We start from the raw sequence: 14,571 nt of genomic DNA, 5'->3' as shown, positions 1-14,571 counted from the left end.
ATTTATTTAATTCAAGTCAATATTAATCGTATTACTGAGATTCATCTTGCGATGACGAAATCAGCCAATAACTGTTGTGGATCCAGCTGTATGGCGACAGTGCAGAAACGAGAACAAGTGATTTTTTTTTACTGCTTTTGACACGAGATAGTGATGCAATGCAGTAATATTTGGCTCACATGTTAATAGGAGCCTCGTTAACAGATCAGCAAAGATTTTTTACCATGTTCGAGAAGTGTTTCAGGATCCCTTTAATGATATACTTAAAGTGAGCAAAAATTATATATTGAACATCACTATGAAGTATATTGCTAATTTGTGCATAAGATTTGAAAAAAGGAATCCTACAAGCGTTGTAAACAAATTCGCCGAAGCTGTAAGGTAACATACCGAATGTCTCCGCCTTAGATGCTCTAAGGGATGCACCTTACAGAACTGCCGTATGTGCTTTGTGTGCAGAGTTACTCATTTGTAAACTTCGTGCATTTAGTATTTCAAAACTTCAAAATTTTAGTCAATTCCTGAGAACAAGTTCTGGCCCTGAATGACAATTTAGCTTCCTACAGTCACTAAACCAGCCTTCTTCTCAAATGCAACAAATTTTATTAAAATCTGTCCAGGGTTTATCTCGGAAAATCATTTCTACGTTTTACATGTGTTTGAACCGGCGGTATAGGAGTTCTACCCGAGCTGACGACCAAGTATAGGAAAGCACGATTTTTTTCGAACACAGTTACCATGTGCGCGACAGGCAATATGTCTTCAGGCATTAAGCTATACTATTAAACACTGTTCTTAACTTTCAATGTGTCCACCTAAATTTACGGAATCGTTCTGTCTTAAACACGCAGATTAGTGCAACAATTGATTACAATTATACATTCTAACCACTGCTTCTTTGAGCCATCATTATTCATAATTGTCTTACAGCGCATTCAGCGTTAAAAAAACACATCTTTATTGGGTTACGTTTTCACTTATGGTGATATGTATGCTGTACACTTGTGGCGAATTCGAAACAAATCGAGAAAGTACAAATCAAACCTTTTTGCTGAACTGTAGTAGCCATAGCGCTACGCAAAAATTTGGTCGATAAACGTCGTATGGGGTTCTATAAAAGATTGCAAATAACCAATGGATGCATTTCAGTCCCCACCTTTCTAAACATTACGCCAATATGCAGTGAGTTGTGTAAGACACCGAAGCTGTTTTTATTCTCGAACTGCTGCAAGAAAAACAGACAGCCACAGCTCTCACAACAAGCAAACAGCAATCATCGATATGACAAATAAATAAGCACGATAGAGTTACTTCCTTTATGATATGCACGAGACGGTGCGTCATTTATTTTCCTAACAAGCATGGCATTGCAACTCAGCCGCTAATGGCTGGCTACAGTCTTACTACGGCAAAGAGAAAGCCGAACGCTCAAGCGACATACTCTAGATCGTGACCTGACCAATTCACGGTTCTTGGCACCCTTCTCACTGCTGCAGATAAAAGTGCAGCAGCCCATCTGTCAAGCGGCTCAATATCCGTTATTAGAAACGAGATGTCGTTACATGCTCTAACTCTAAACGTGAAGAGACCGTTCTTACAACATGGTTAAAATAACAACAACAACGCTCGTTGCAACACCACAGGCCACATTTTGTTCGTACGAAGATAGTAAGCACGTTCAGAGGAGTATATATTGTGTAGACCGTGCGTGCAAAGTGGCTGACAACAATGATCTTCTGTATATCTCCTTTTCATTGGCTAAAATTGATTGCCGTCAAGGACTCGGCCCACCTACTAATGCTTCAGTGGCTCGTCGGCTAACCCAGATCGTATTGCCAGCAGTCCGCCATAGCTGCACAGCTGGACAGTAATTATGCGAGTGCACAATACGTCCCCTAGATAGCAAGACTGTCCATCAAACACATGTCACGGAACGCTAACAGTGTCTGGACAATCATCCGTAGCACAGTGACAAAGAAAAAAAACCGCGAGTTACAACCTTGCTGTGCTACAACGACAATTTCTCACTGAGCATTGCCTCCTCTAATTTGCCATCGATGAGTACGGCAAATATAAACGAAGGCTGTGTGGCTACAATCAAACAGCGATCCAATGCCACCACGTTCTCAGGGTGATCAAAGCGCCTGCCGTAGCTGGTGGCACTGAGCGCCTATCCTGGACGGCACCAAGACATGCCCGGCCGATCAAGCCAAGGTCAGCGGCTCTCCCGAGCCTGCCAGCCCTGAAGATAATTGAGATTCCAAGCGAGGCAAAGCCCGGGTTGACTTCAGCCGGCGGCCGTGAGACTGGCCATGGTTGTGTTTTCTCGCAATGCTGTGACCGCTGACCTTGTGGAAGACAGCAATCCAGGCGGTGGTGTCGGAATCCGGAACATCACCTCGTTTTCCTTGCGTACTGCGAAGACGAAATATAAAACAAAACAGGACACCTGTTAAGCAAAATTTTCACAAATCCATGCCTTCCTTTCCTTCGCTCATTTATTTTTTTGCATATCGCGAGGGAAAAATGTCAAGATGGAGTATGCCGCGTCTGCAGTGTGGAGAGCCAAGTCAAGAAGATGGGCATTGTTCTCAGGTACCTTATTATATGGAAAAGCATGTTTATTTTCTTATGTTTGATGTTGGAGTGAAAGTTCTCACTGTACAGGGATTCCTCTCACTGCACGCAAGCTGATTTCGAATCATATTCACTGGGTCCAACGTCTAAATGAAACATAGCTGCTATAATGAGTCCCTGTGAACCAGTGCTCTCGGATACTTTGACCCTTTGAGGTTCTTTACGGCGCGCTGAAAGCTAGGCACACGAGTGTTACAATGCCCCTCCCACTGCAGTGCGGCTTCCACGACCTCATGCCTAGCCGTAGAGTGCTACGCCCACTCATAAACAGCGGCGGGGTATTTCAAATAGGGTTAAGACACAAATTGGCGCCGCATATCAAATCCCAGACACTAGACAATAATATTACACAGATGTTTGCAAAGGAGTTCCCTTGTTGCACTTTTGTACCACGAACGATAATTACAGGCGTTCTGCCTTTCACCTCACGCGTTTCTGTACTAGGTGGACTGTTGGGCCATGCTCGTGAAATGCCCACAAATAAATGAGACACACTTGCTCAGGCCTCCCTTGCTCACTACCTTTTCACAAGGTTACTGTAGCCCGTCCAAGTGGTTCCGGACAGGACATTTTTACCTCCTGCGTAAATAGCGATACACTTTGGGCAACCCGACCCCGCAAATGCACTTCCCGGTGAGCGGAGAGGCATTGTATGCTTTTTTTCTATGTTACGCAGCCTGCAATCGCACTTCCTTAGTCAACTGATTTTCATAATTTTCCGTTCTATTCATGATTTTCCGTTCTAGCCAAAGAATACTACCTGGCTTGCCTCAGATAGCTCTAGATGGTCATGACATTCCCGTCTGCGACTGTGTATCATTTTGGGCATCAAATTACATTCTATCCTTAAGTTTTCTCAACACCTGGCCTTCATTAAGCAAAAGTTTGTTAATTTCGGTTTAATGGCGCAAAAGCGATAAGGCCATGCTACACCAGCCTCAAGATATTAAGAAATAAAATGTTAAAGCAGCGAAAGCTGCCTTAGATTAGAGCCTGTGCAAAAAACCGGTTTCTTCTAAAAAGCTCAAGAAGTCAGTGAAGGGCACTAGCCGTTCATCTCCGAATATTGAGGCGGGGTGTAAAGGTATGTGTAAGTTATGGTGATTCTGTAAGAGCTTCCGCCTCTGTGTTTCACTGTTTGGACATGTCATAATAATGTGCAGTACTGTGAGTGGCTCATGGCACATCTCGCAAGCTGGCGGGTTTTCGTTTTGAAGTGGAAAATTGTGTGTGAGGTGTGTATGCCCTATTCGAAGTTGACAGAGGGTCACCTCATAGAAGCGTTGCTGATGACTGCACGACTTCCACTCGCCAAGCAAGTGTTTTATAGTGTGTACCTTGTTATTTATGTAAGAGTCCCTTTGTAGTTGCCACTTTGATGTCAGGGCCCTATGAATCGCTCGTATACTGTCTTTGTATGAAAGTGCTGTTTGCGTAATGAACAAGCGTAAGGCAGCTGACATAAGGAAGTATAATATGGATAGAATTGAACATGCTCTCAGGAACGGAGGAAGCCTTAAAGCAGTGAAGAAGAAACTAGGAATTGGCAAGAGTCAGATGTATGCGTTAAGAGACAAAGCCGGCAATATCATTACTAATATGGATGAGATAGTTCATGTGGCTGAGCAGTTCTATAGAGATTTATACAGTACCAGTAGCACCCACGACTATTATGGAAAAGAGAATCGTCTAAAAGAATTCTAAATCCCACAGGTAACGCCGAAATAAGTAAAGAAAGCCTTGGGAGCTATGCAAAGGGGGAAGGCAGCTGGGGAGGATCATGTAACAGCAGATTTGTTGAAGGATGGGGGACAGGTTGTTCTAGAAAAACTAGCCACCCTGTATACGCAATGCCTCATGACCTTGAGCGTACCGGAATCTTGGAAGAACGCTAACATAATCCTAATCCATACGAAAGAAGACGCCAAAGACTTCAAAAATTATAGACCGATAAGCTTACTGCGCGTTGCCTACAAAATATTTACTAAGGCAATCGCAAATAGAATCAGGAACGCCTTAGACTTCTGTCAACCAATTGACAAGGCAGGATTCCGTAAAGGCTACTCAGCAATAGACCATATTCACACTATCAATCAGGTGATAGAGAAATGTGCGGAATATAACCAACCGTTATATATAGCTTTCATACCTTACGAGAAAGCGCTTGATTCTATGGAAACCTCAGCAGTCATGGAGACGTTACGGAATCAGGGTGTAGACGAGCCTTATGTAAACATACTGAAACATATATATAGCGGCTCCAAAGCTACCGTAGTCCTCGATAAAGAAAGCAACAAAATCCCATTAAAAAAAGGAGTCAGGCAGGGAGATACGATGTCTCCAATGATATTCACAGCGTGTTTACACGAGGTATTCAGAGACCTGGATTGGGAAGAATTGGGGATAAGAGTTAATAAAGAATACCTTAGTAACTTGCGATTCGCTGATGATATTGGCTTGCTTAGTAACTCAGGAGACCAAATGCAACGCATACTCACTGATCTGGTGAGGCAAAGCAGAAGGGTGGGTCTAAAAATTAATCTGCAGAAAACTAAAGTAATGTTTAACAGTCTCGGTAGAGACAGCAGTTTACGATAGGCGGCGAGGCAACCTGCAGGGCCTCATGAGAAACATCTTAAGTCTGACAGTATTCTTCGTGTCGTAGGTGGCCGAATCATGTTCGGTTTGTTTGTGTAGTGTACCCGTAATTTGCACTATGGTACGATGCTGTAGCATATATGTTGTGGTAATGACTGAATTCTCAGCACATAGGGAAGTATAAGTAGTGCTCTGCGGAGCTGTAAGGAAGGCTCATTGCAGTCAACGTATAAACTTTAGACAAGTGACGTTCTGTAGGCACCGCTCTCCAGTCCTACGCCGAGATTCTTAACTGGATCAAGTCGCTTACTGTAGGACTGCCTAGCTGCACCATAACCTATACTACCGTAGTCGAGTATGCAAGGTATAAGAGACCGGTATATACGTAATAGACATGTTCGGTCAGATACCCAGTGCTTGTGCGATAAAACGTTAATGATATATAGTGCTTTATTTGCTTTAATTTTCGTTGTGATAATGTGGGCTAGGAAATTCAGTTCTGTGTCAAAAGTTACGGCTAAAAATTTGTAGTCTTTGACTGGCAGCGGTGTACCATACAATGTGAGAACTGGAGTGCAGTGTAATCCTCGCTTCTGGGAAAAGAGAACTGTAACAGTTTTGTGGGTTGAAAAACGGAAACCATTTTTGTCAGCCCATTGTGTGAGATTACTTATCGCTATTTGTAGTTGTCTTTCGCAAGTGGGTAGATTTGAAGCGCGGCAAGCCACTTGCAAGTCGTCGACATATAATAAGTGCATAAAAGAGGACGGGATGATCTTATTAGCAGAGTTCATTTTTACTATGAAAAGTGTCGTGCTCAGAATGCAATCTTCTGGAACGCCATTTTCTTGTATAAATGTGCGTGAAAGTATTGTGCCGAGACGTACTTGAAATGCTCTATTTGACATTAAATCACATAGACAATTTAGCATTCTGCCCCGGATTCCCAGGTCAGCCAGGTCTTTCAAGATTCCATATCGCCACGTCGTATCATACGCCTTTTCTAAATCGAAGAAAACCGTGAGACTGTATTGTTTGTGTAGAAACGCGTCACGTATTTCCTGTTCTAGTCGCACAAGATGGTCAGTGGTGGAGCAGCCCTTTCTGTATCCGTATTGTTGCATGTCTATTAGGCGTCTTGTTTCAAGGATGAATATGAGTCTTATGTTTATGATGCTGTCATAAGATTTGGCTAGACAGCTTGTTAATGCGAGTGGTCTATAGGTGCTAGGGGATGTTGCGGCTTTACGAGATTTTAGAAAAGGCACTACTACCGCATTTTTTCCAATCTGTGGGCATTACCCCAGACTCCCATATCTTATTGAAAAATTTAAGAAGTGCCCCTACCGATGTTTGAGGGAGGTGTGCCAGCATTGTGTAGTGGACACGGTCAAGACCTGCTGCCATTTTTTTACCGGCAGAGAGAAGTCTGTTCAATTCATGTATTGTGAGGGGGTTATTATACAGTTCAGCTGAAGCCCCAGTGGTGGGAAGTCTGTGTTTCTCCGTCGATTCTTTATATTTTAAGAATGAATTTGAATAGTGTGCTGAGCTGGAGATGTTGTAAATGTGTTCAGCAAATGAGTTGGCCTGGTCCTTTAGTGTTGTTTGTGGGCCTGTACATGTAAATAGTGGTATTGTGTAAGATGAGTACTCTCCTCTAAATTTCCTCACCTGGTCCCAGATTCGTTTCGATGTGACCGTACTATTAATTGAAGATATATGTTTTTGCCATAATTATTTTTCTGTCTGTCTTCGAATGAATCCTGTTTTGGCTTTGGCTTGTTTGAAGTTTAGCAGGTAGGCATAGGTGGGGTACCTCCGTAGGATTCCCCAGGCTTTATTTTGTTCTTTTTTAGCGTCGGAACACTCCTTTGTCCACCAGGGGTTTAGCTTCTTGCACACAATACCCGATGACTGTGGTATCGCCTTTTCTACCGCTGGGGTTATTACATCAGTGAATGTTTTGTTAAGTTCATGAACGCTTAGGTCTGGCGAAAAGACATCTTCCAGTTTCGAGTTATCCGTAAAAACCGGCCAGTTTGCGAGCCGAAATTTTCATCGGCGTGGCCTAGTGCTTAAGGTTGGTGGTGATGATAAGAGTTTAATGACTGCGGGTAAGTGTTCCCTACCATATGACGTGTCGAGGGCCTCCAATTTAAGATCAATAAAAAGAGATGGTGAGCAAAAAGCTAAATCTAAACAACTAAAATTGCGGGAAGTTGGTGAAAAGTAGGTTGGGGCACCTCAATTTAAAAAGCAGATACAACTAGATAATGTCAAATCTTCAACCAGCTGTCCTCTTTGGTCAGTTTTGACACTGCCCCAAAAAGTACAATGAGCAGTAAAATCCCCTACTAAAACAAATGGTTCCGGTAATTGCTCTGTTAAATTTTCTAACTGTTTAGTAGTGAAATGGGTGTGGGGTGAAATATACAGTGAGCAAATGGTGATGGTTTTGTAAGACAGAATGGTGGCAGCTACGGCTTCTAAAGTTGTATTCAATTGGATATTTCGGGTAGGAATGCCACCCTTCACAACTATAGCCACTCTACCTGAAAAACGGCTGGAACATTCGCGGTTCCTTCGGATAACAGCGAAGCCTTTGAGAATTTGACTATTTTTTGCAATGAGATTTGTTTCCTGGAGACACAGAGCAACTGGTGAAAAGCTGTTGATGATGTCTTTGATGTCACCTAGATTGTGCATGAGACCTCTACAATTCCAATGGATAATAAAAGCCATTTTGATTTTGAAGGGTAAGAAATGGCGCTACGGAAAGAATAAGAGGTGAGATGTTAGGTGACATGGATTTAAAAAGGATAATACAAAGGAGCGATAACATTGAAATTGTCTCTTTCTTATTTAGAGAGGTTATTGGGACTTTGTCCCTCTTTCAGCGCTTGATAGAGCACTTGTTCTTCCGTGCCGATGACACCGGGGTTTTTACGTCGACCTCCATCGCTCTCTCTGAGGCACTGGAGCACCGAGAGTTTGGCGCCGAGACACGTGTCTCGGGCCTTGGATTTCGCTTGATCTTAGGGCCCTGCAGGACTGGTGTCTGCAGGGACTTTGAAGAGGATGGAGCAGCGTCAGCTGCTTCCACCACAGGGGGCGGGAGGGGTCACTGCGGCACCACTGCGCGTGGGCACGGAGGACTCCTGAAGCCTCTGTGACTCTGCCCCCATCTGCGTCACATTGGCATAACTTTTTCGTGGAAGGTACGATAGCCGCTTTCTGGCTTCATAGAACGAGATTTTTTTCTTAACAGTTAGTGCAATCACTTCTTTTTCTTTATTCCAGCAAGGGCAAGACCACGAGTAACCTGGATGATCTCCTTTGCAGTTAACACAATGTGGCGAAGAGGTGCAGTTGTCAGATTGATCATCATTGGAGCTGCATTTAGCACAGGTTGTTTGGCCTCGGCATGCATCTGAAGTACGTCCGAACCTTTGGTACTTGAAGCATCATCTGGAGTTTGGGATATATGGTCTCACATTGACTTTAACATAGCCGGCATCGAGCGAAGTAGGTATTACGCTTGTTCCGAAGGTGAGTATAACATGTTTGGTGGGGATTTCTTGGTCATTTCTGCGGATGACAATTCTTTGTACTTTCGTCACGTTTTATTCTTGGAAACCCTCAAGGAGTTCCTTGTCGCTAAAGCCAATAAAGTATTCTTCAGATATCACTCCCCTGCTTGTATTAAGTGTTCTGTGGGCTGACACTGCCACTGTCGTGTCACCAATACTGGTAAGGTCAGAGAGCTTCTCTGCTTGATCTTTATCATTTAGTTCTAAGAGGAGGTCCCCACTAGATATTTTGGAGGCTTTGTATGCGGGTCCAATTTTTTTCTTTCAGGCATTTGGCTACAACGAATGGAGAGAGCTTTCTTACTGGCATGTTGCTTTCACTCTGGATTACATAGTACTTGGGAAAAGATGGAGCGTTGCTCCGAAAGGAAAATTGGAATGGTGCTTCAGTGCGCAACCTTTTAAGACGCCGATAATAGACGACAGAGGTTTGCGCTGCCATAAAAAATGTCTATGTTCGGTAACAGCGCCGACCGCACACCACAGAGCCCAACGAGGGGACGTGGCCGAGCTTGTATGCAAGCCTGCCCGACGCCAGTCGTACGCCATCACTATAACCTAATACGGTGTACCCAAGGTAGGATAACCACACAAGGTTAACCCTTACCACCGTGGAGAAAGGAAGTAAATGGAAGACAGAAGACAAGAAAGGTCACAAAGTGAGAGATAAAGACGAAGATTTGAGGAGAGAGAGACAGGAGAAGGCCAGTGCCGATTTACCCCAGGTGGGTCATTCTGGAGGTGCCATCTGTGTGAAGCAGAGGCTAAAGGGGTGTGTTGCCTCCCCCGGGGGGCCTTAAAGGTCCATGCACCCAGCGTGGGCTCAACCCCCAGGATCCTCCTTTCCCCAGACACGGCTACACGCGTGAGGGTTCAACCCTCGTGTGCTCGGGTACGTGGTGTCGCAACACAACAAACGCCTGCTGACGCAGACGCCCCTGCGGGGATTAAGCAAAAGTGTACCTTCGGTATTAGAGCATTATTCAAATGAAGAACATACTTCTCTAAGGACGCATTATTAGCATTATACTTTGCCTTCATTCACGGTCACACTAATTATGGCGTTGATTCTTGGGGAAACACGTATAACTGTCATATCTCGTCTATTCAGAACTTATAAAATCAAGTAATACGTATTATCACTAACAGTGGGTTTTCACGAGTGCTACTCCACTTCTTCATGAAAATAACATCCTTGTTGTAACGAACTTGTTCAACTATCATCTAATAATTATGTTTTATAAATTACTTACTAAACAGCTCTCATATCAATTCGTGAATTCCAGGAGGCACCTCATAAATAACAATAATACCAGGTTTGTACGTAACTCCAATTTTCTATTACCTACGATTCATCTAACCATGGAAAAATGGCATCATCATTCGCTGCTATAAAACTGTGGAATGGTTTACCCGTCAGCATTAAATCTTCATCCTTTCATACAATTAGGCATGCGCTTAAGCTGTTTTTATGTGTAATTAACTTTACGTCATTCATTACACTACTTTTGCCATTTGTGCGTATTGATATTTTTATGCACTATAGCCTTGCGTACATGCAATTTGTCTTCATTTATTTTATTTTTCTATGCTGTAGTTTCGCGATTGTGTTTATTTCTTTTAGTTAGCTTGCTCTTCTTTAATAAATCTCTACAATGTTATTATTGACCGAGGGTCCCGTTGCAGTCTTTGACTTTGGGATCCTAGTCTGTATATTGTATCTTACGAATTCATTGTGTTTAAAGAATAATAAACTGAAACTGAAACTGAAAACTGAACTGCGGCTCCCTTTTCCGGCAGAAATACTCCGACATAACTCCACTCTTCTATGCCGTCTGTGGCTAAGAGTCGCTTTCAAGAACACGTAGCCCTTTGATATTGGATTGGCCAAGAAAAAATCCTGCACCATGGCAAGTATGGGCGCACTCAAAGGATCGCATGTCCTCTCCGTGAAAAGTCTTTTATTAAAGGGACACTAAAGGTTAACATTAAGTCATCGTGGACTGCTGAAATATCATACCAGAAACCTCGAAACGCTTGTTTTGTGCGAAGAAGAGACTTATTTCAAGAGAAAATGCGTTCTGAAGCGTCCGCGTACCTCTAGCGCACTTCAAATCACCCGCCCTCCGATCGAGGAGTATTGACGTCATGGTCTGATAGTGACGTTGCGCCATCGGTTAGTAAAGCGGCTCCCGCAGACGTCGCTACGGCTTTTCTGCAGAAAACGCAAACGCGCGGCCAGAAAGAGCCAAGACAGAGCCGAAAGCAGCGCGAAAGCGGAACTATGGTGGCTAGCGGAATGGAAAGCGCACGACGATAAGCTGGTTCTTTATTTTATGACGCCAACTTCGACGCTCGTTGCAATGGATGGCCCTGACAACGACACATTAGCTCGCGATGCTGGGCTCGAGTTCAGCGATTTAAGCACTGATTAACGTGACCTGCTGTTGAGGGCTCGCGCTCCCGGCGTCGTTGCGTACTACTATGACGACGGCCTGCTTTGAAAGGCACTTCACGCGACTTCAGTAAGTCGGCGTTGAACTCGTAATCCTCTGGACGAAAGTGCAGCGAGTACACTACGTGATTTTACGGCTCTTTGCCAGCGCGCTGTGGCAGAGGTACGGCACTTAACCACTTCGAACGAAGAGGTTCACTCGTTGGCCCACACTGATAAGTAACGTTGAATTCGCCGCTGCAACTGCCCTTGGCCAAGTTCCGCGGACCGTTCGCGCATCCCACGACATCACATGGACGTGGCATTCTCGCTGCTTGTTCCAAATGCAAGTTTCGCGAGCCAGCAGGACAACCGCAGCACGACGCATAAAGAAACAACTGAAACCCCAAAGCGCGCGCGGCGCAAAGTCGAGCACGCAGAGTCGAGCGAAAACGAAACCTTCCGATCACCCATACTACTCAAGGATAATGTCAAAATGTTATTTTTTCTTAGAATCGAATAGAAGTAGACAAGTAGCATTTTCTTCCGTCTCATAATCTAATGAAATGATCTTTTTAATACGAGTAGTTGAGTATAGTGACATAAATTATGATGAGGAGTGCTTTCGTCATCGGGCTAGTACCGGAATGTCGCTGGGGGGTCTCAAATCGTGTCATGCATTTACCTCAATTTATCGGTTACTAAAGCTCTGTTAGCGATTATGTTGACGCCTCAGACGTTCTAGAGCATTGCTTTATCACTTTAACTTGACTTTCAGGTAACTTTTAGTGTCCCTTTAAGTCCACAATAAGTAGAGTCTCTATCACGCTACACTTGTTGGACAACCATTCCCTACCTGATGTTAGGATTTGTGCACGCTGGTCACGACCGATGACTGTGCAAACGAACGTGAAGGCTCAGTTGCACTTTCTAAAAGCGATATGATAGAGTTTTAGAACAGGGGCCCCAGACGATTTGCGGCCCCGAGGAAACAGGATCAGTGTCACTGCCCATGCGCGAGACGCAAAGAGAGTTTAGCGTTTTAGTCGGTGACACTACTTCACGAAAATCGCGCTCCGAAACTAAACTTGACGCATTTTTTTCCGCCAATACATAAGGCGACATCTGTCGACGTGACGGCTTTCGCCTTGTACTACATTCGACCTCACTCCTCGTTAACCTGCAGCCATAAAAAGCTAGACATGATGTCGTAGGCTTTCGCTTTCACTCATTTCACGTAAACGACAAGCGATAGATTATTGTTATTTCTAAGATTGGCAGCTGAACTTGAAGGCCACCAGGGCTAACACAAGCGCATCTCGCTGCTAGGGAGATGCCCATCTCCTCGCTAGTCGGCCAAAATTTAATTCAGAACTTAACATAACGCAACTTATTACAAAAACTGTCCAATAGTGCTCCAACTTGTTGTTCTTGATGAATCACGTGTCGAAAGATCAATGATTTCGCTGTATTCTAGATGACTTTTTGTTGAAGCTAGTACATTCGTTCGCTGAAGCGCTGCAAGCGCACGACCCGAAGACCAAGCGCTAAACCTTGTTCTGAAACTCGTTGCTCTCGGAAAAGCCGTGTTCGCAAAGCTTTGGAGGCCGCGAAGATAGGGGCGCCTATTCGAAAACACTTTAATGCTGCGCAACAGATCATCATCGTTGATGGTCACAAGAATGACGGAAGCAGTGGGACGACGAGAGTACGATGACTAAAATCCCTTAATCAACTTTAAGACTGATAAGATAGTATCTGCAAAATAATCTAGAACGCTCTAAAAGTAACGGGGAGTCGGGGGAGGGGTGCTTCATTCATTAGGTTCAGGGAACAAAACAAACACGGGAATTCGGGTCATTTCTTCAAGCACGTAGCTTTTCTTTATTATTATTATTTTGTTTTGCTCTTTTGCCGTTTTCGTGCTTTCGGCTGGACCTTATCGACCGATTCGATACAAAAGGCATTTGCTGTTCCACAACTGGGCTGATCAGGTCCATGCTTCTCGACGAATGCCAGACATAAAATCCCTTTGATACGCATGTGCTTGCACGAGAGCTTTGTGGAGCCTAAAGCACTGCGGTTGAACTGTGTCTCTCGTTTCTCAGTCACCTGGTCTTACTGCGGGTGGGCGTGCTCATCGTCGAAGGCGGCAGTGCGTCCGTTGGCGAGATATGCCGCTCGGTCTTACCAAATCAGCACAACTGTGCTTAGACCGACTGCCACAGTGTGTGAGATCTGCAATATTTTACCACAAATGGCTGGAGGAGTATTCGTTGAAAGAAAAAAGACCTAAGTAAGGAAGCACAGGTCCACAGCCACTGTTCTGGCATTGATCTCGCGCTGTTTTCCTTTCTTCTTCGCACTGCTCGCAGCCAATCATTCCTTTAATTCTTTTTTAACGAATTGAATCAAGCATTGAGAAAGAACATATAGGATGATAGCAGTCCCAGAAATTATTGTTCGACGCGCTTTAGCATAGTAGGTTTCATGAAAAATCCTAGTTACTGAGCACAAAAGCAACTCGGTGATGCGATTACCAAATTTAGGAACAAACCATGTCAAGAGCATTTACTCGGTCTGCGGCGAAATTTCGTCTCTTTAGGACGCGTACTTTCGAAAATCAAGAACTCAGGTTGGACGCCCTACCTCAAGTATACGGGCAGTGAATTTCCCCAACGACTTCCTTGGCTTCGATACCCAAGCTCCCTCCACAGCGACGGTCCGGATTTTTGGCAGCGCCGACACCGTGAGGTAGCATACGAAGTTTATTTTCCAGTCGCCGGTTAGTAGGCTCACGCGCTATACGAGACGCTTGCGGTTAAGAAGACGTTCCGCATCCCCCACTACGGTTGTGAGTGGCGCTGCTTAACACTTGCAAGACTGTGTCTACAGTAGAAATGCACGCATGCTCATGTAATTGAAATTGAAAAATGGCCGCTGCACTTACAGAATGCTAGATGATTTGCAATGTAATTGCAGAAGGCTGTGGTTCGGCTCACCCTCCGCGACAAATTTTTGTCCACTTTCACGTCATCTTTGCTTATTACTTTGGCATTTGTATTAAAATGAACGGTTAATTTCATTCACACTTTTTCTGGCTTCGTTGTCTGTTGACGACACGTGGTTGTAACTATTACGAAATGTCAAGCCGCTCGACTTTCCTTATTATTCTCACTCAATACGTTCAGGTTAGTAGCTGATAACACCCTGTTCGGCAACTGAAAATTCGGGTGAGCTATCATTATTTGTTTTAGTAGGTAACGAAATAATACTACTTCCCCTAGCTATTTAAATGACATAGTTTCC

The 14,571-nt window shown here is 44.2% G+C and overlaps 1 protein-coding gene across 1 annotated transcript in view; it reads right to left on the bottom strand.

Annotated features, from left to right (window-relative positions):
* Positions 1–1,311: 1,311 nt before the first annotated feature.
* The window catches only part of LOC142583067 (uncharacterized), a 99,437-nt gene continuing 86,177 nt past the window's right edge, over positions 1,312–14,571 (bottom strand). The window contains exon 2 of the mRNA XM_075693352.1: positions 1,312–2,415. Within this exon, the coding sequence (XP_075549467.1) occupies positions 2,288–2,415 (128 nt within the window). The 3' untranslated portion in view covers positions 1,312–2,287. The remainder of the gene's footprint in view (positions 2,416–14,571) is intronic.

Source organism: Dermacentor variabilis, chromosome 5 (assembly GCF_050947875.1).
Source record: "Dermacentor variabilis isolate Ectoservices chromosome 5, ASM5094787v1, whole genome shotgun sequence".
NCBI classification, from domain to species: domain Eukaryota; kingdom Metazoa; phylum Arthropoda; class Arachnida; order Ixodida; family Ixodidae; genus Dermacentor; species Dermacentor variabilis.
The sequence above is the reverse complement of the archived record's forward strand: the minus strand, read 5'-3'. Positions and strand labels throughout refer to the sequence as shown.